The 18,698-nt window shown below is 38.6% G+C and overlaps 3 protein-coding genes across 10 annotated transcripts; 2 read left to right on the forward strand and 1 right to left on the reverse strand.

Moving 5' to 3' along the window:
• The first annotated feature begins 858 nt into the window (after window positions 1-858).
• Window positions 859-6,582, forward strand: Nup214 (nuclear pore complex protein Nup214). Its single transcript, XM_078189368.1, has 5 exons — window positions 859-1,306; window positions 1,545-1,838; window positions 1,924-5,998; window positions 6,070-6,250; window positions 6,331-6,582. The coding sequence occupies exons 1-5, from the start codon at window positions 1,274-1,276 to the stop codon at window positions 6,356-6,358; spliced, it is 4,611 nt and encodes a 1,536-aa protein (XP_078045494.1). The 5' UTR covers window positions 859-1,273; the 3' UTR covers window positions 6,359-6,582.
• Window positions 6,355-10,468, reverse strand: Ints4 (integrator complex subunit 4). Of its 5 annotated transcripts, none has more exons than XM_078189381.1 (8): window positions 10,009-10,468; window positions 9,714-9,866; window positions 9,226-9,644; window positions 8,832-9,158; window positions 8,504-8,768; window positions 7,972-8,434; window positions 7,400-7,883; window positions 6,355-7,329 (listed from the first exon to the last, which is right to left on the reverse strand). In XM_078189381.1, the coding sequence occupies exons 2-8, from the start codon at window positions 9,762-9,764 to the stop codon at window positions 6,606-6,608; spliced, it is 2,733 nt and encodes a 910-aa protein (XP_078045507.1). In that variant the 5' UTR covers window positions 9,765-9,866; window positions 10,009-10,468; the 3' UTR covers window positions 6,355-6,605. The 5 variants fall into 5 exon arrangements, with proteins under 5 accessions (XP_078045507.1, XP_078045503.1, XP_078045505.1 ...); XM_078189377.1 differs by having other exon boundaries at window positions 9,934-10,468; XM_078189379.1 differs by having other exon boundaries at window positions 9,714-9,879; window positions 9,934-10,468.
• Pdzd8 (PDZ domain containing 8) lies at window positions 10,440-17,980 on the forward strand. Of its 4 annotated transcripts, XM_078189374.1 has the most exons (10): window positions 10,440-11,376; window positions 11,444-11,636; window positions 11,708-11,970; window positions 12,084-13,161; window positions 13,238-13,500; window positions 13,788-13,988; window positions 14,739-14,888; window positions 15,657-15,839; window positions 15,908-15,953; window positions 16,096-16,230. In XM_078189374.1, exons 1-9 carry the CDS (start codon window positions 10,981-10,983, stop codon window positions 15,941-15,943), a joined length of 2,763 nt encoding a protein of 920 aa, XP_078045500.1. In that variant the 5' UTR covers window positions 10,440-10,980; the 3' UTR covers window positions 15,944-15,953; window positions 16,096-16,230. The 4 variants fall into 4 exon arrangements, with proteins under 4 accessions (XP_078045500.1, XP_078045501.1, XP_078045498.1 ...); XM_078189372.1 differs by lacking the exon at window positions 15,908-15,953 and having other exon boundaries at window positions 10,441-11,376; window positions 16,096-17,979; XM_078189373.1 differs by lacking the exons at window positions 14,739-14,888; window positions 15,908-15,953 and having other exon boundaries at window positions 10,441-11,376; window positions 16,096-17,980.
• The last annotated feature ends 718 nt before the right edge of the window (window positions 17,981-18,698 follow it).

Raw genomic sequence — 18,698 nt, forward strand, 5'->3', positions numbered from 1 at the left:
ATGTTACGTCGGAACGACTTGGAAAAACCCTGCCCTCGACTTTTACGTCTCATTGGACAAGTTGGATCTACCTGTTAAGGAAGCGACTCGTTTAGTCAACTCTGGTCGTCGCTTAGCGCCGGCCAGGGTTGTCCAGCGGGGACCACGAGGAGGTAGAGTCGCCGGCATAAGCCCGATCCCGTGCAGGTTGGCGGCAGACGAGGCTGCTACCGACAAAGCCCTACTGCTTCGGCACCGAAGTGCCGCCTGCTACCGCAGTCAGGGCTTGTATATGGTTACATAAGAAACAGGTACATTTCTTTGAATTATTATTGCAAATAATTCGCCACACTGATTGCTCATTGTAGCTATAAATAATACGTACCGCGATAACTACGAGATACGATGCAAACGTCTGCAAGAATCTGTTGCTTTATAAAATTTAAATATAGCGCTGTTCTTCGTAGCGGCAAAATTCTCAAACTAGTAGCCAATTACCAACTGAGAAAAGCGACAACTCGCGTACCGATGGCGTCACTCGTGGCAAAACGTTGAAACTGGTAGTCAATTACTGTCTAAGAAAACCGTCAGACCTGTGGAGATTTTATGCAAATAAATTATATAATTTAAATATTTCCTTTCAACACTTATAATTCAATTAAGTATTTGCTAAAACTGCTTTAAATGTAACTTAAAAGTATCCTAAAACTGTTCCAAAACTGCTCCCGCATTATGTCCTCCCTTTGACATTGACTATCAGGGCAGCTCTGTGAATCATTAGCCAATCAGAGCACATCAGAGAAATTACTATTTAATATTATAGACGCGGGAAAACGCTAAGCCGAGAATTGCTGAGTTCAAGCTGGGTTCCCAACATCCCGACCGTTCGTGAAATTTCCACCCAAGAATAGTAGTGTTTACTGATACTTTTGTGTAACTAATGGTGTTAGAGATTCTGCTCGAAATCAGCTCCAAAAGGCGGAGAGAAGATCTTACAAATGGGATGGGATGATTCCACTGGATTGCCAATGATAATCTAACAACCAATCCCATTTATAATTCTTCCACTCCTACTTTCCTGTGAGATAGTCGTATGTAAAGCGGTCAGGTGCTGGCAGTCCTGATTTCAAATCTCGATCTATGTATAATCTACGGTTGTATAACTGTCGTATAACCAATAACGTACAATATACACTTCCGTTTTTAATTTGTGTTTAACCTAAAAAGAGTTTGACGAATTAATTTTCCAACGAAATTAAATATTTCCATGAAGATTTCAGTGAAATAATTAAATATGAGGACTGCTCCCGATCCAAAAGACGTACAGGTATCGCATGTTAACTTTTAATAATGCAACTGTTAATGCTAGCTTTATATGTTATAACCTTAACGAAACTATTTTTGACTCGAATATGAATAAAATGCGTCATTTTTTAGTCTTTAAATTAATAAAATATATCGAATGTAATAAGCCTTTTCGTATTCTGATTTTATTCTCGTAAATGTATATAAATACATCTGTTTTGTAATTCTGAAAAATTTATTTTAATATATCTTTTTTTCAGGAATTCCAATTTAAACAATCGTGCATATCCCAAATTTTAGATGGATATAAATCTGTACCAGTTGCCTGCAGTCTTATTACTGCAGACAAGAAGAGAGGTTTATTATATGCAGGTCAAAATAACAAAATTGTTGTATTGAAACCTGGAGAAGATAGTGATCCAGAATGGAAATTCGAAGTAGAGACAACAATAATTATTTGTAAATTAATGCTTAACTGTGATTGTTCCTACTTAGCAGTAGTACCACAAGGACCATCTGTTTTAATTTACAATGTACAAGCCCTTAGCAAAAGTGTAAGTGACATAAATATATTATCCTTAAACATTATTAAAAACACTACTGGTAATATTTTAACCATTGCAATTGTTTTACTTGTAGAATTTACATTTATTACATGAAATCAGGATTAGTACATCCAGCATGGAGGTCTTTGCAAATGATGTACAATGGAACCCAACTGTCCCAGGAATGTTATGTACAGTAGCTAGTGATTACACAGTCGGTAGTTTTCAAATAAAAGATGAGAAGACACTAGAATTGAAAGCTTTAGAAAAATTAAATGGTCTAGATGCCTTAAGCGCAGCTTGGAGCCCTAAAGGAAAACAAATAGTTATTGGTTGCAAAAATGGAAATATTGTGCAATTGAAACCAGACTTGAAAGTAGCTAGAATGATACCTGGTCCTAATCCATACATTGGAGAAGTTGTTTCCATTTTATGGATCAGCAATTATCAGTTCTGTGCTGCTTACTTAGGTAGCGAACAGAGGATTAATGTTCTTATTGTTGATGCTCCTAAAGGCGAAACAAACGCTATTTTTACATGTTACGAAGACATCACATATGGTTTAACATATGCAGAAGGAGAAAGAATGTCAACACGTTACTTCTTTGATCATGTGCCGGAATGGGGTTTAATTATCGCTGCTAGTAGCAATAGTAGTGAAATTGCAGTATTGGGAACCACAGATGGAGGTGCCTCTTGGTGCCAATGGCAACTAGTTGATAGCCGCAGGGCTCAATTGCCGTTTGTTCATACCACAGAAAGTTACCCAGTGGGCGTAGCTATAGATAAATCTCCTGTCCGAAAATTACAATGGGGAGCTGATTCTGTTTTACCTATTCCAGTTCCTATATTACATATTCTGGCAACGTCCGGTCAACTCTGTAGTTTTCATATGGTGAATTTGGCGCCCAATTGTCCTGCTATTAACTCTCCACCTACAGAAATTGTTTCAACTCCACCACAACAACATTACAATCCCGTTTTGACAGACACATCTCTTGTCATGAATGGTATGATAACAAGTACTCCATGTCCAAAGCAAATGGACAGTATTATCAAACGACAGAAACCGACTTCTACAAAAGACTTCTTTGAGAAGATGTCTCTTCTGCAGCAGCCATCTGAAAAACAGGAGCAAAAAGTCGAAATTTCAAACGTGGAAGTTAAGGTAGAACCACCTAAAGAATCTCATTTGCAGGAGCCTCCAAAACCGGATATTAAATTGGCACCAGTTAAAAAAGCAATTCCACAAGAACCTGTGCAAGAGCAAGAACCAAGTGTTGAGGATGAGATTAGAGATATTCGTGCTTTTATAGAAGAACGTAATTTATTTGAAAAGGAATTGCGCAACCGATTAAAATTTCAAACTTGGGAATGCGGTACAGAAGAGGAGCGCCAAAAACTTGTAGATACCTCTAATACAGTCGATAAATTTCTCAGAGAACTGAGAGAAACGACGAATAGTTTATCAAGTGACATCGCATACTTAAAAGCATTACTGCTGCAATCGTTTGCTTGGGTCGAAGAAACCAAATCTAAGAATTCAGCCAGCATGGATTTCACTACTAGAAATTGTGGAGACAACAATAAGATATCTGATCTACAAAACCTCTATTATTATACTCAAACGCAACTTAACCAAACTAGTAAGATCTTTGATTTAGAATGGTCTGATTATAAAATTCAAGAAAAGTCGCGAATGAAAATTCCCCATTTGGAATGTGTGTATCAAAATCTTGTACTGCATAATAAAATAATTCGGCAGGAAAAAAGCAAAGTAGAACAATTGAAAAAACAGTGGAAATTACTTACCCGTAGTAACAATATATTTGGATTGAATCGTTCATTATCAAATTTAAGTATAACGTCGTCAAAATCATCAATTTCTCTTCCAAGAAATGCAGGAATCATAGAAGCTCGTTGCAAAGCTATTGCATTGAAAACATTGAGTTTTACTAAAGCAAAGCAAATTAAGCTAAGGGAATATATGTCTAATTCTACTCCAAGAATTATAAAACCTGTAAATCCATCACCGATTCAATATCGTTTGGAAGCAACTTTGTCTTCCTTAGCTTCGCTGAATACTACACCCATGGAGATAAAAAATGAGATAGAATCACCTGCCTCAAAACAGACTCCGGTTGCTAAACAGACCACTACTGAGAAGCCAAAGCAACAAAGTCCTTTAGCTTCACTGAATAGCATTGTTGCAAGAATCGGTACAAATGAAATCAATAATGTACCAATGCAAAGTAAAATACAGACAAAACAGCCCACCTATACTGTGGCTTTCCCTGTTACAGCTGGAACTAAACCCCTACAGACAGAGAAAAAGTCAAGTCCACCAGTGACTCTTGCCACAAATCAAATTAGTAAATCAAACGATATGGTTACATCAAGCCAAGCTAATACCCTAATCCTTAATGTACCAAGTACAGTCAAGTCATTCCCTAAAGTTGATTCCATTACGTTTGGTACACCAGGACAGAAACCTGAAGAAACTATTTTACAAAAATTTACACCCAAAGAATCTGGTGTCAAATCTAGCAAAGATATCGTATCGAGTAGTGATCCTACAAAAGTACAAAGCAACCTGTTTAATACCAGTGCACTGAAAGATGTATTATCAACAGATACGTCCTCGACAAAAGTACAGGAAATCAATTTGAATGCTTCGTTGAAATTTGGGCTTGCAACGACAACAACGCCAATTACAAAAACCGACGCTGCAGCTACATTTAGCTTTGCTACTCCGAATACTGCAGCTGCAATTGTTAAAAGCACTTCGCAGACTATGATGCCGCAATCAACGGTCGCACAAACATTTTCTTTTGCTTCGAAACCATCAGCTCTTACGAGTTCATTCAGTCTGAAAATACCACAAACTGCAACAACAGCGCCTCAGACACAAGAATCGTTGAATTTAACTGGTTTATTTACAGGGTTACAGAGCAATAATCAAACATCTGTATCTAGCAATAATCTGAATGCCGATTCAAAGTTCAACTATAAACCTACATTTGGAACACCTGGCTTTCAGATGTCATTGGGGCAGATATCTATAGGTCTAGCAAGTGGAACTCCTACATCAGAAACTATTACAACTAAAACTATTACTCCATCTGTTACTATCGAAAAAGTTGCTTCTCCAGAATCGAAAGCTCCTACTTTTCCTAGTCCTGTGCAAGCTGTACCTGCAACTACTACTACTACTACCGCCATTACTACTCCTTCACTGTTTGGGGATCAATCTGGCACATCAAATGTTTCTATATTTGGCGGGATGTCGAGTTCTACTACACCAACCACATCAACTGTTGCTGCTACAATCAGTGGTACAGGCTTTGGAAGTCAAACTGCAACAACAATGCCAATGTCGATATTTGGTGACTTCAAAACCACTCCCACAACTAGTACAACTACAGTTACGACGACATCTAGTACTGCCTCTTCGTTTCAAACTTCTCTACCACAATCTACGTTTGGAGAGGCTGCCACAAATTTGTCCCCTGCAAGTACTGCCAGCGTTAACAGCAGCAGTACTCCATCTACATTGACCTTTAATACTGCGACAACAACCTCTGTTACTTCACCATTTGGAAAATCATCTGCTCTCACAATGACCACTCAATTTCCAAGTACACCGGCTGTTTCTTCTGCAGCAAACACCTTTGGAACCCCAATTATCAGTCCTGCTTCCATACCTTTTGGAAGTTTTACGAATACATCTATATTCGGTGGTGTGCCAACTACTACGGCGAGTACTTCAATATTTAGCGGAAGTAACACTAATTCTATTTTTGGTGGAAACACTCAAGCATCGCCTTCTGGTTCCATCTTTGGAGGAAATGCAACTACAATGAACAGCTTTAGTACGCCTCAAAAATCTCTTTTTGACAATAACGCTCAAAAATCTGGTTCAATATTTGATGGAACTCCGAACACTGAGTTCCAATATCTCTATCAACAGCCATCTACTATATTTGAAGGTAGTGGTTCTTCGATGGGTATGGAACAACCTGTACTTGGTGCACAATCTGGTTTTGGACAAGCACCTGCGTTTGGTACAAAGCCAGTATTTGGGTCAGCACCATCATTTGGTTCTACGAAGCCAATTTTTGGTGATGCATTCGGAGCGACAGCGTTTGGCGCTACTCCAGCTGCTCCAGGTAACTAATTCGGATTATGTTATTTTCTGTCCATTCTTATTTATAAAAACTAATGATACAAATTAAAACAGCTTTCGGAAGCCCACCACCGATGAACAGCCCTCCAGCAATAGATAATAACGCATCTAAAGTTTTTGGAGCCGTAGGAGGTAACAGTACGTTTGAATCTTTGGCTACTCAATCCGGCGGGCTTACTTTTAGTAGTTTAGCTCAAAAGAGTCCAGAAGCAGAAAAACCTCCGTCGTTCAGCGGGTAACTAGATAACGATTTCAAACCTTAAAACATTATTATTTACAAGTAGTTTACCAACTAACGTATTCTTTTTTTTTTAGTGGAAGTTCTTTCTCGAGTTGGCGGTAGTACATCAATATCCTAAGTTGAATACAGCAATCAAATTTGTCATACAAATTGTTTATTCAACAAGAGACTCGCAACATCCCAATCAGATAAAATCATGTATTTATAATGTCTTATTATTAGTTATATCGCGAACGATGATGATTTTAAACCATCTTTCAGAATTGTATTATACAAACATGAAATGTGATTTAGTTTATTTCTTTTAGAATATTGTATAAAACATTCTTGCCGTTGTATAAAAATATCATTAGATACCTCTCTTTACTGGTTTTGGTGCTATCGACACTTTGGTCGGTTTGCAGAGATCAATGATACACGGATCGTCGAGTGCCGCTGATGGTACGAGAAGCGCAAGAGATATTTCTACGTTGCACGCTTCCATCCAAACTTGATGAGACAAAAGAACGGTGGTCTTCAGTCTGTAATCATTTTGTTCCGTATTTTGTAACCGTAGATCAGACTGTCGTGGCAACAGTAACTGGACTTGTTGATCAGGATGTCTCAGTTTAACGCGGAGTATACTCGGGTCTCTCAAGTTCAATAGCTTAGCTGTTAACGGGATGCCCAGTAAAAGACCCCCGGTGAATTTCAACGCGGCATCAGCGTCTCCTCTAGGTTCTTCTATGATTGCTCTGCAGAATCGTGTCGACACCGATGGCCTCGGTAGTCGTTCTTCACCTTGTGCCGCAGGTGTTAAAAGTAACGGTAATAGTAACCGCGTTAATGATCCTGGTTTAACATCAGCTAATGTCGGGATTTGAAGTACAAGAGTTCTAGAAAATGTCGGCAACTTGGACGTATCTTGCGGTAGGGTGTCTGCTTCAGAAAGAAAGTATCGGGTCAGTGGAAGAGCACTCCTTCCAGTCACGCTTCTTGTGACTCGTATCAGTTCAACTGCCAAGGCTTTTAGCCACAAGTCAATGGCTAGCATCGTATCGATTTCACCTAGTCCACTAAACAGTCGTTGCAGTCTAAAAATTTTGTTTATTAGGAAAACTATCATTTTGTAGGTAATAGTAAAACATGTAAAATATTTCATACTTTTGCGTATTTCGAAGAAGAACCGAAACGTTGGTCGTAGTGTTTGGAAATGGACTGGTTGATATAGAATTTGCAGAGGACATCGAAAATTCTCTTAAAACTGATTTTAGAAGTAATAAACAACGTATGTAAAGAGCGGTGAATCGCGCTGCTCCTTCCATACGATAGTCCATTTCTGCCAGACGATCTAAATCAATGGCTGCAGCTTCTAGGAGCTGAGTATGAACTCTACCACCTGGTCTTGCATTTTCAACACCTGTGACTACCTTTTCCAAAAATTCTTTTCCTCGCTCAGTCTCCTCATCAGTTTTGTCATCCCTTTCAAAACCTGGTCCGCTAGTTATAGCTGGCCGTAATCGTGGAACTAGATGCGGCATTGTGTCCCGCAAGTAATGATAGTGTTTAGATGTGTGCTCTGTGAAAAGAGCGTGCATGCTTGGACAATGGAACGCCGCGTTAAATATCATTACCAACACACTTGCATCTATTATTTGTAGTTATGGATCTTGTCACGAAAATAATACTGTCGGAGAAGATTTATTACTTATTAAGAATAGCTAGTAAAAGGATACAAGAGGGTTCATCCACATCCGGTTCCGGTGTGTCAAAGAATGGGTGGCGACCAAGAAGCTGGGGTACTAAAGGCAACGTCAAATATGGATGCGATGCTCCCAATGCTGCTAAGCAGCTTCTAATACTCTCTCTATCTTGCGGATAACGAGTTAAGTTTTCGAGAAGACGATTTACACACATGTACAAACAATTTCTTGTAGCTAGTCGGCTAGCAGCTAAAGTGGCGTGCAGACCTTCTCGTACCTCGCCTGAAAAATCTTCTAGAGCACCTAATATCGTTTCCAGTTGGTCCTCACGAAGCGTTACACTTGCAGATATTCTCCTTAATGACTCGATAGCCCTTAATCTTACATCTTGAATTTCATCATTGAACATATCTACCATAAAGTCCAGAGCAACCCTAGCTATAGTCGGTTGTTCTAAAGACAACGTACAAAGCGCTTCGACTGCTGCTGTTCGCACCTAAAAATAATTCATTACACAAATCGAATATATTTATTCCTGTAAACATATATAAAAGTTGCATGCTACCTCTAAAAACTCGTCTTCCAGTCCGTGAATAAATGCACCGCAAGATCCACTCTTCTCTTCGACTTCTGGCCTATCTGCTTCCACGATTTTTTGTTTTTTGTCTAATGCTTGCTCGATGTATCGTTGAGATACTCCTTTCATTGAGCCTAGCAGCGTCATTGCCGACGTTCTGACTCTTGGTGATAAATCACCCATAAAACTGCAGATTTGAGAGAATGCACAGTCTACCATGCGTGTGTCTTCTCCATCTGAACCCATAATCATGCTGAAAAACAATTCTATTAATACAAGTTTAGTGTAATTTTGTACCAAAATTATATTTTAGTACTTTTCAGGATATTCTCTTCCTAACAGCCATATCAATTTTAGAACTGCACGTCGTACGATTTCATAATCATCCCTAAGTGCGGCACAAGCTTCTCCAAAGAAACTCGCCGGTAATCTGCATCCCCTATGAGAATGAAGTTCTGCCATTGTTTCAAATGCTTGAGCACGAACTCTTGGATCTTGAGAACGTGCATAGTTGCCAACGAATATTAATGTGTCATCTGCAGTATTTGCAGTCAAGTATCTACCAATAATAGAAAGGCAACGTGTTTGCACACCATGCCAGGTGTCTGGTAAATGTTCACGAGCAATTTTTAAAACAAGACTCCTAAAAGAATATCAATTGTTTTATTATTATACAAAAATAAATGCACATATATATGTTTATGAAATACCTATGAAATTCTCCTAGTTTTAACAAAGTTGCTAAGCCTTGGCTCTTTACTCTATGGGATTCTTCATTCCTCAAAAGCTCAGCAGTTTCATTAACAATTCTGGTCTTCTCTGCAGAATCATGTGTTATTTCTCCTAGTTCTGCAAATATCCAAAAAATCTTAGCCCGAACTGCTGCTTCTGTTTCAATAGCGAATCTTTCTGATAACTTTTTTACAACTGTTGGAACTTCTTCTGGAGGAATGTAAGCTATGGTATCGGATATACGGACAAGCAGTTGTAAAGCATCATTGCCACATTTACATTTCTCTAAACATTCTATATAAGCTAAAGCAGAACTTCCTTCTGTTCCATTCTTACTCCCTGATGTAGAAGCTAAACGTAGTGTTTTTAACCTTTTTAATGGTGGTTCAGTGACAACCTACACAAGATATCATTGAATGAACAAATTAAATCCAAGAAATATTAAATAGGAAACAATATAGTATACCTGACTCTGTGTAAACTCTGCTAGAACTCTTTTTTTGATTAAAGCTGCCATATTAACGAAGTATTATACATTTGTTTGTTTGGAAAATATAAATCAGGTTATGTTCTCTAATGCTTATAATCATCCAGACTATAATTCCAGGTGTCTATGAATCTAAAAGATAAAACTTTATATAAAACTCGAGAATTATCATATATATATTAACACAAATAATACCTACTTTGTCAATGTCTAATTGTACTTTTTATATATATTGTTTACAAATACGCAAATCTAAATGAATGAAATTACATACAAGGTTATGTTATGTCAGCTGATCGTGTAATTTTACGCTTACACGGTCATTGAAAATAATGAGTATTATGAATCATTTCTTATTATAACCAACTATGTAGATAATACTCTATATGTAAACTATATGAATTTTTTACTCATACAAAATTATTGCCTTGTGAGTAAAATATCATCTGATTGAATTAGAAATCGTTAACAAATTTTCGTAGTTAGCATTTTTTTGTTTTACTGAGTAAATATTGATATTGATCTTCTTTCAATTTGATTTCTATAAATATATTTTTATAACATCTAATAAAAATGTATTTATCAATAACACCATCTGTGATTTCAATACTTGAGATATCGGAAAAACGTTAAAAAACGTATAATTCATAAATATTCTTCGAATGTAAATATTGCATGAAGTTGACAATCACACAATCTGTCAATTTGACAAGCTTGTCTGGCACTAACATGGCTGCCGAGATCAATAGAAAACTGTCATAATACGTTTCGTTCGTAGTTGGTCGGCGTTATTAGATTCTTTAAAATGTTTCGCCGAAACGTTTCTTTGTGAATATGTATATTCTTTAAACTGTAAGAAAGCTTATTTATATTTTCGTGACAATGACGTAATTTCGATCGTCATAATAATAGGTGAAAGTGTTCCGAATAATTGTTGACCCGTGAGTAGAGGGTGATTCACAACAATGTAATGCGGCGTTAGAAAGATAACATGTTTTTTAATGATTGATGGATATCAGAGATATTATATAAGTTCCTAATATTTTGGACGAATGTCAATAAAACATCTGTCCTGAATATTAATAAGAAATAAACTTCCAAATATACTTTATACAATTACATTACTTCTTGTTACACAAGAGAGTGCCTATTTCTACAATTGCTCTTGATACTTCTGGATTTTGGTAGGGAATACATCAGTTTCAATCGAGGAAACTATTGAGTTTCCATTGTGTGACATTTTAATATGGACTTTTTTGAATTTATTTATGTGTCTGTGATTACATTTGTGTATGGTATAATATGTACGCTTGCATTGGAATTTTACTTGTTCATGAAGTATTTGGAACAAGCGCCTCTAGCAAGCCCACCAGAAAAATCGATCCAACATGGCAAGGCAGAGTTACCTAAGGAATTGCTTGACCAGATTCAAGATGAAAAAAACAATTCTAGTACAAGCATATCACGCCAAGCTATGTGCCAAGGCAATGAAAACTTAGCAATAAACCTGACTCTGCAGTTCCTGTTCAATGAACTACGAAATGCAGAAAGGGTTCGTTTGTGGTTACATAGAAAATTAAACAATGAATTTAAGGAACTATTGACTCAGTCCACAACAGGCAAATTGTTGGATAGTGTGAAGGTAAATTTAATAGAATAGCTACACAAATACTGTTTAGAAAAAATTAATTATTATTTTATTTTTGCAGTTGAGAGACTTAAATTTAGGTACACAGTTCCCCACGATAAAAGGTTTAGAAGTTGCAGACTCAAAAATAGATGCTGATACGGGCTTGCTAGAGTCATTGGATTTAGCTTTAGATTTGCATTATTCTGGTAATTTTCAATTATCGATAGATGTTAAAATGTTATTAGGTAAAACTGCCTATATGGCTTTACAAGGTAAGGTATATTAAAAGTATGTTGGGTTTTGTAAAAATTTCGAGCATAACTAATATTAATACCTATTGCAGTGAAAAGGATCAGTGGTAGAGCCAGACTGCAGTTTACACGTGTTCCATATACTCATTGGTCCTTAAGTTTTTATTCGGAACCGATACTCGAGTTAGAGGTACAATCTCAATTTCAAGGTCGTCAATTACAACCACAGATTATCTCTTTAATCACTGGTCAGATTCGAAGAGCTGTGCGTAAAAAGCATACACTACCTCATTATAAACTGCGATACAAACCATTCTTCCGCAGACTGAACGATGAAGCAGTAGATTTATCCGAAGTAAGACGCGATCTATTATTTTACTTAGCATAATACATGCAGTAATTCAATTGAAATTCTGCATAATTGTGAAATAATGAGATAGTCTATAATTTACAAAAATGTCCCTTCAGGTTGCCAATATTCAATTAATACCAGGCTTTTTGCAAGTATCATTATCCGAAGTGAGCAGATTGAATCTTGGACCTAACATACTGAATGCAGAGGACAAGTCGCAAATTGAAATTTATTGTACATTAAGCGTCGATTCGACACCATGGGTGTTTCTTACTCAATATACTGGAGTTCCTTATATGGTGTTGGATTTGATAATTAGCAAAGTTGGTTCTCAACAACTTGGCGTAGTATTTAAGCAAGAACTTGTGCCAGAGATAGGGCATGTTTGCGTGCTAGTCGAAACGATAGTAAGCGGAAGTCCTGCGGCAATAGCCGAAATGAGGAAGGGAGATATTTTGGTAGCTGTAGATGGTAAAAAAGTGACTAACATGAACCAGGTAGCCAAACTGGTGAAAAATGCTGTACAGAGGCGATTTATTATTAGAGTCGAAAGAAAATACTCGAAAACCGAATCGGATAAACAAATCAGTTCGAAAGTAGACAGCGATAAGCTGTCCGTAGAGAAGGGAACAGACAGAAAATCACTGAAGACGGACCTTATAACAAGCAGAGGAGACACGAACGTAGAAGACAGTAATAAAATAAAATTCGAAAGCCAAATCAAATTTTCAGATTTGAAAGATTCAGAGAACGAAGCCAGTGAGGCATTGGACATGAGCAGTAAATTTTCTAGAAGAAAAAGCAGTGTACACGCTATAGAAGAGCCAGCTCATACACCCGATTCTACACCCTCTAGGAAAATTTCAACGACTTCCAATCAATCGTTAATGTCCACTACTAGCTCCCAGTTATATTACGATGAAAATTACGTAACAGATGTAACGTATTTGTATTACACTACAAAGGAAAAGGAGTATGCTTCGTTAATTAGTTTCGAAGAGACTAGAAACTTTCAAATTAATTCGGAGTTACAATATTTAAATATTGGTGTGTGGGGTCGTGTAAGAGGTGGTGAATTCCCTGCTAAATTATTAGGATACATTAATGTTCCCATGAAATTAATTCTAGCACAATGTTATACATCCTCAACTGGCCAATATCTTAAATGCCATGCTTTACTACCACCCGATAGTAGTATGTATCATTATTAATATACAAAGATTGGATGTAGTCGTTAATTTCTACTAATCTTGCCTTACCCGTTTGAAAGCTTCTCTAACAACGTCCCACGCGAAATTACAAGGCTATTCTGGTTTTGATCCGACACTTTGTTACGGTGATATTTTGCTATCTTACGTGTGGAAGTCCAGTTATCCAAATCGTCACACGGCTAGCGAACCAGGGAAGAAGGAGAGTATTGAGACTGCCAAAACGCAACCAGCATTAAACGAGGAGATTATTGATAAGAAAATGCACGATTTCATTAGAACACACTTCCACAGGGCAACGCACTGTGATTTTTGTACAAAGAAGGTTTGAATCTATATTTTTATATTTATGCAGAAGAGAAAAATGATAGCTATATGGAGGTTTTTTATCAGGCCGTCCCATAAATAATATGGATCTAGTTATTATTATAGAACATGCGGAAACGAGATAAAATATTTAAAAGATCAATGATTAGAAACATATTTTTAGAGTGACTTATGGGATGACTTGATACAATAGTATTTCTAAATATACGCGCATAAGATTATCTAAATCATCATATGCAATACGATCTGAATAAAATATAAAAGAACTTTTTTTAAACCATATAGATTTGGTTGAAGGATGCTGTACAATGCAGAGATTGTGGTATGGTGTGTCACAAGAAATGCGAGGTTCGCTGTCAAGCGTCAGGAAGTTGCGGGGCGGAAAGTTTAACAATGGCATTAGAAACTGACGAAATAGAGCCTAATACTCTAATCGGGGAGCCAGGTCCAGAGATATCTCTAACCAGTTGCGAAGATACTGTACAGGTATTCAAGACGTTCTAAAAGTATTTCTTAAACGTTGAAAATGGTATTGCCAACTCGCTGAAAAACGTTGATAATGTTGGCGACTCCATTCCTTTACCATTTGGTCCAGAGAAACAAGAAACGGTCACAGTACGGAGAAACTAGTCTGGAATCTTTCGAATTTAATGAGCGTGTGATTAACTTGTAATTGACGTGCAATTTCTCTATTTTTATTAAGAACCTGTATATTGAGTTTCTCGTGGTAGAATTTCTATGAAAAGAGAATCCATGAGAGTTACAATTATCTTGCATATCTATATCTTCACGTTCATATCCGATACAAGGAATTGAAGTCTCGGACAATTAAAAAAATGTATACTTTTAAACAACATATCATTATATAAAATAGAGTATTTTCTTGGTACTTTGTATATAGAGAGACAACTGTTAAGTGTGTTCCACTTTATTTGTTGCCAATAAAACGAATCTGATCATCTGTACTTAGAGGGCGGTGAAGGTTTTTTGTAGGATTGCACCTTGACCTTTGTTTGTTGAGTATTCGGTATCTGTGAGCATTATACGTGTATAGACACGCATCGTTTTGCTTCGGTGTCGTGTAACAGAAGCTAGTAGATGATCTAGCAGAATGAAAGAAAACGAAACGGATCGAGACATCACAATCACATTTCTTTCGTTATCGTTACAGTAAGCTAATAATACCAATAGAAGATTGTATTAATAAATTTCCAATACGTTGATCCGATCAATCAGGGTGCAACTATGATGGCCATGAAGGCTAGTATAGCTAACACTCTGTTGGGCCTGAAGAAGGCTGGAAGTACCAGTTGCTTGGCACCACCGGCTTCCGGTACTGGTCTGGCATCTAGAAGTCTTCCCCCAAGTCCCTGTGCATCCCGCAAGGTAGAATTTAATACCACAGATTTGTTCGCTTGGAACGGAGAAGAACTAGCGATTTCCTCTTCAACGCTTGGGGTCACTGACCGCGGTTGTTAGTTACTGACCAGGGTCACTGACTGTTCTTGATAACAGACATATAATCGATATTTGCCCATATAATTTTACCTCTTCTCTGTTCCATTCCTCCTCTCTTTCTGCTCAATTTTCTACACCAGCAAGTCTAACAGCACTAATCACGCTTGCTGATAACAAAGTGTTTGATCGCTTCGCGTGCGGTAGGATTTCCTCCTTCTCTCTAACTACTTATTCGTTTCTCTTCGTCTACCTGTCGCTAACGTCGCTATCCATTACACTGGCTTCTTTACGTTATGTCGCAAAAGAAATGATCGCACCGTTTTACGTTGATCATGTCACTGATTGTTATTTAGAGTAACAGATGCACAATCACACAATCAAGGCCGTTACCGTTGCGCTTCTTACATAATAGTTCGTATTAATATCTCTACAACTGTTACAAGTCATTCATAGAGTGATAATTGGTACAAACGCTTTGCGATTGCCGGTCACATCTTTTCCACGCTCTTTTTCTAACTCTCTACGTGTTCTCTCTCTCTCTCTCTCTCTCTCTCTCTCTCATCTATCCAACTTTCTTTTGCTATATCGCTACCTGTTGCATTGTAAGTCGAGCCAGCCGCATCATTCTTTAGGATCAAGATTCTTAAATTAAACACTCCGCTCCGATGAATCTGATTAAATTATTAAAACGTTTAGAATTCATTGGTCGGAGGCTTGGGCATAAGTCCAGACCTGTTGGAGGGCGCAGAGCCCAGCGTGGCAGCACCTTTGGTAGCCGGGGATCTAGACGATGGTCTTATGTCCAGGGCTAAAGACACCGGCAAATTTTTATATAAACATTTCGAGCCACGGGAGCGCGTCGAGAAGATCAACGCCATGGTAAGATTTTTTCCGATAGCAAACCTATTATTTCAGGAATGTTCGACTTCTTTTTTTTGATTCTTCAGATTAAAAGGACACGGATTTTTGAATTTCCTGGATAACTGGAAAAAGGCAAATCCTTATTTACTATTTGAAAATTTTCAATGGTCTACATAGTTAAAAATTTTGCAATGTACCGATTAAACAATTGAAAATGCAACCATTTGCTGTAATCAACGAGACCAACTAACCGATCTTATCAACATGTACACAGATGAGTAAGCTGAAAACCGCGCTCGACGCCGAAACTACCTCAAGATTAGAGCTGGCGCAAACCGGGGACATGGACAGTATTAAATTGATCGCGCAGAGTGATTTGCGGGTGCAAGCACTGAGTGTGTTACTCCTACACTATTGTGCCGGGCTGCAGCATGCGCAAGAAGCATTAGACAGGTCCCAGACCAGCGAGTACTCTTAACAGATTCAAGTTTCGCGAGCAAAAGCCGGCAAATAAATCGATCCTGCATTTGCGATTTCAACATTCCGACCCAAGCGATTCGAAATCGGTCTAAGTTAGCGACAGCGTCCGATATACTTTTTTCAATTGTCCTTTTTTACATTGTGCTGCGATACTCGTGTACGGTAGACCCTCGTCCCGGGCGCTTCGGTTTCCGCCAAAGTTTTTGTACAAAGTACAGTAGCACACATATTTATACAACCCTTGAGTGAACTTTCAACACGAGCTTTAAAACCCCATCACATCTACACACGTTCAATTATTATTAATTTAAAGATCGACAAAGGTTTTAGATAGACGGCAACAGCCGAAGTAGGTACATCTCTGCAATCTTTGGTTTTGTTGTTTTCCAAAGGACGTGCGAAGGGAATACCGAGATAGGCCTCGAAACAATACTTGTGAGTAATCTGACCGTGATATTATAATTTATAGCTTATTGGAGAAAACACCAAATAATTAAGGGCTTGTATTTACGGGTTATGCGTGTATTTGTAGAGAACAGAGTAAAACGCGGATCTTCGAACGCGTTCGCGCAACGTTTAGATTATTATCTTTCGATTGGTGTAGGTTCAAGTAGCTGTGGTTAGTCAAGTACTACAATTAGGGTAACGAAATAACGTGTCTTTGAGTTGAGATACGAGGTAACGGGCAATTATAGGTACTTCGTAGTAGCGTTTAATAGTATTGAGCAGGAGTTACTCTTTTTCATATCAATAGTAGTGTAAAACTCGTCGACTTTAAAGTCATAAGCGAACGGTTGTAGAAAACTCGTGTACTTTTGGAATAGTTTCTGTACCTCTGTCTTGCGAAAAATCACGAAAAACTATCGGCAAACCAGCTCTGCAACGAAAACCTCGTCAGTTGCGACTGATTTAACGATGCCCGTACATTGCCTACGCGCAAAATTCAACCGTGTATGGCGTACACCACACAACACGCACGTACATACAAATTCGAATAAAGACGAACACACGCGATACGATAGAATTCCATCCATAATAAACTCGAAGGTTGAACAAGCCTTGAATGTATATTATACATATATTTCCTGGCTTCGCAAGGTATTATGACTCATTGTTAAAAAGATGTAAAGTCAATATAAAGAAATTAATATAGATTATTAAAATGAGTAGAAAATGAATTTGTTGAGTGTAGGGAAGCGGGCGACAGTGTTGGAAAATATTTGATTGGCGTGAAATAGACGCGAAAACATGCGCAAATCAAGAAGATCGAGGTCGGCCTGCTTATAACTAGCGGCGACGTTTCCGCACGGGACGTCCGACTTCTGGGTAAATATGAAAATACTCGAAAAACGGACGACGCAGTTGCCGCACAAAGAATCTGCGTCAAAGTCGAGCGATTTTATAGGGCCAACGCCTTACGCGCTCGCAGCGAATCTGCAGTTCTGAGTGCTTTCCATCCGCTTCGCCACCGCACTCAGGAAAACCACCATTGTTCTCTGAAACTCGGTGTTTATTCAACAAATTCAACGAATAATTCTTTCACTTTATCGTATCGCATGGTGTATATCATTCTAAACTGTATTGCATCTACTTTGCTAATTTCGTCAATATTTTAGTCATATCCGTTTCGCTTGCCTCGCATTGCGGCTCCGTAAACGTTTACAGAAAGGTCACCGTACGAAAAAAATGAAAATCTATTCTCCGCGCGATTTTATTCGCGGAATCTCGTTGTTTCCATCTGCGACGGTGACGCGCCAGAGTTGGCGAGCAGGCGAGCAGAATCTCGCATCAGCTGTAAAATTGCGCGTCGTTTTCGGAAATGCAAAGTCATCGACTACCCGCGGTGCCAATGATCGACTTGCTCTTCGTCGAGACGCGTGTCGTTGGCACCGGATCTGTCGATCCGCGCCCATTCGGTACGAGCAGACCCGCCGGCGACTGGAACAGCCGAAAACGCGTTTCAAGCTGATATACGCGCGAGCGGGTGAGCAAGAAAGAAAGAGATTGCGACAGAGGCGAAAGCAGAGAGATGCACACGTGTGCGCAGAAGCCGCGTGCATCGATCTCGATCCGCTTGCGGGTTTTATCTTGCACGCGCACGCTCCTCCGCGCGCGAAAGCGAACAGGAGCACGACGAACGAGAAGTCATGGGAGATTTTGGCCCGCGAATCTATTCTGGTCCGCGAAATGCACGCGCAGTATCTTCTGGCCGCGTGCCAAGCATACCGACGATTCGTATAAACATTTTATCCCTGTTGGGCGCTGGGCTGCGCGATGAATGGAGAGCAAAGTCCTCCGGAGAAGAAAAGAGCCGATCGATGACGATCCACCGGCGGTCGCCCAATTGTTTTCCAGCTGATAATCCTGGAATACCCCAAGGCTGTCGAATCCTCCTCT

This window comes from Augochlora pura, chromosome 8, assembly GCF_028453695.1.
Source record: "Augochlora pura isolate Apur16 chromosome 8, APUR_v2.2.1, whole genome shotgun sequence".
In the NCBI taxonomy this organism is placed as follows: domain Eukaryota; kingdom Metazoa; phylum Arthropoda; class Insecta; order Hymenoptera; family Halictidae; genus Augochlora; species Augochlora pura.

Bases quoted from the DNA above. Each gene is read 5' to 3' on its own strand.
- Pdzd8 (XM_078189372.1), top strand. From the start codon at position 10,981: ATGGACTTTTTTGAATTTATTTATGTGTCTGTGATTACATTTGTGTAT. The intron at 13,501-13,787 runs GTTTGAATCTAT...TAAACCATATAG, and splicing joins GTGATTTTTGTACAAAGAAG to ATTTGGTTGAAGGATGCTGT. The intron at 14,889-15,656 runs GTAGAATTTAAT...TAAAACGTTTAG, and splicing joins GTCCCTGTGCATCCCGCAAG to AATTCATTGGTCGGAGGCTT.
- Ints4 (XM_078189381.1), bottom strand. From the start codon at position 9,764: ATGGCAGCTTTAATCAAAAAAAGAGTTCTAGCAGAGTTTACACAGAGT. The intron at 9,645-9,713 runs GTATACTATATT...TATCTTGTGTAG, and splicing joins CAGAGTTTACACAGAGTCAG to GTTGTCACTGAACCACCATT. The intron at 8,769-8,831 runs GTACTAAAATAT...ATTGTTTTTCAG, and splicing joins GGAAGAGAATATCCTGAAAA to CATGATTATGGGTTCAGATG.
- Nup214 (XM_078189368.1), top strand. From the start codon at position 1,274: ATGAGGACTGCTCCCGATCCAAAAGACGTACAG. The intron at 1,307-1,544 runs GTATCGCATGTT...TCTTTTTTTCAG, and splicing joins CCGATCCAAAAGACGTACAG to GAATTCCAATTTAAACAATC. The intron at 6,251-6,330 runs GTAACTAGATAA...TTTTTTTTTTAG, and splicing joins AAACCTCCGTCGTTCAGCGG to TGGAAGTTCTTTCTCGAGTT.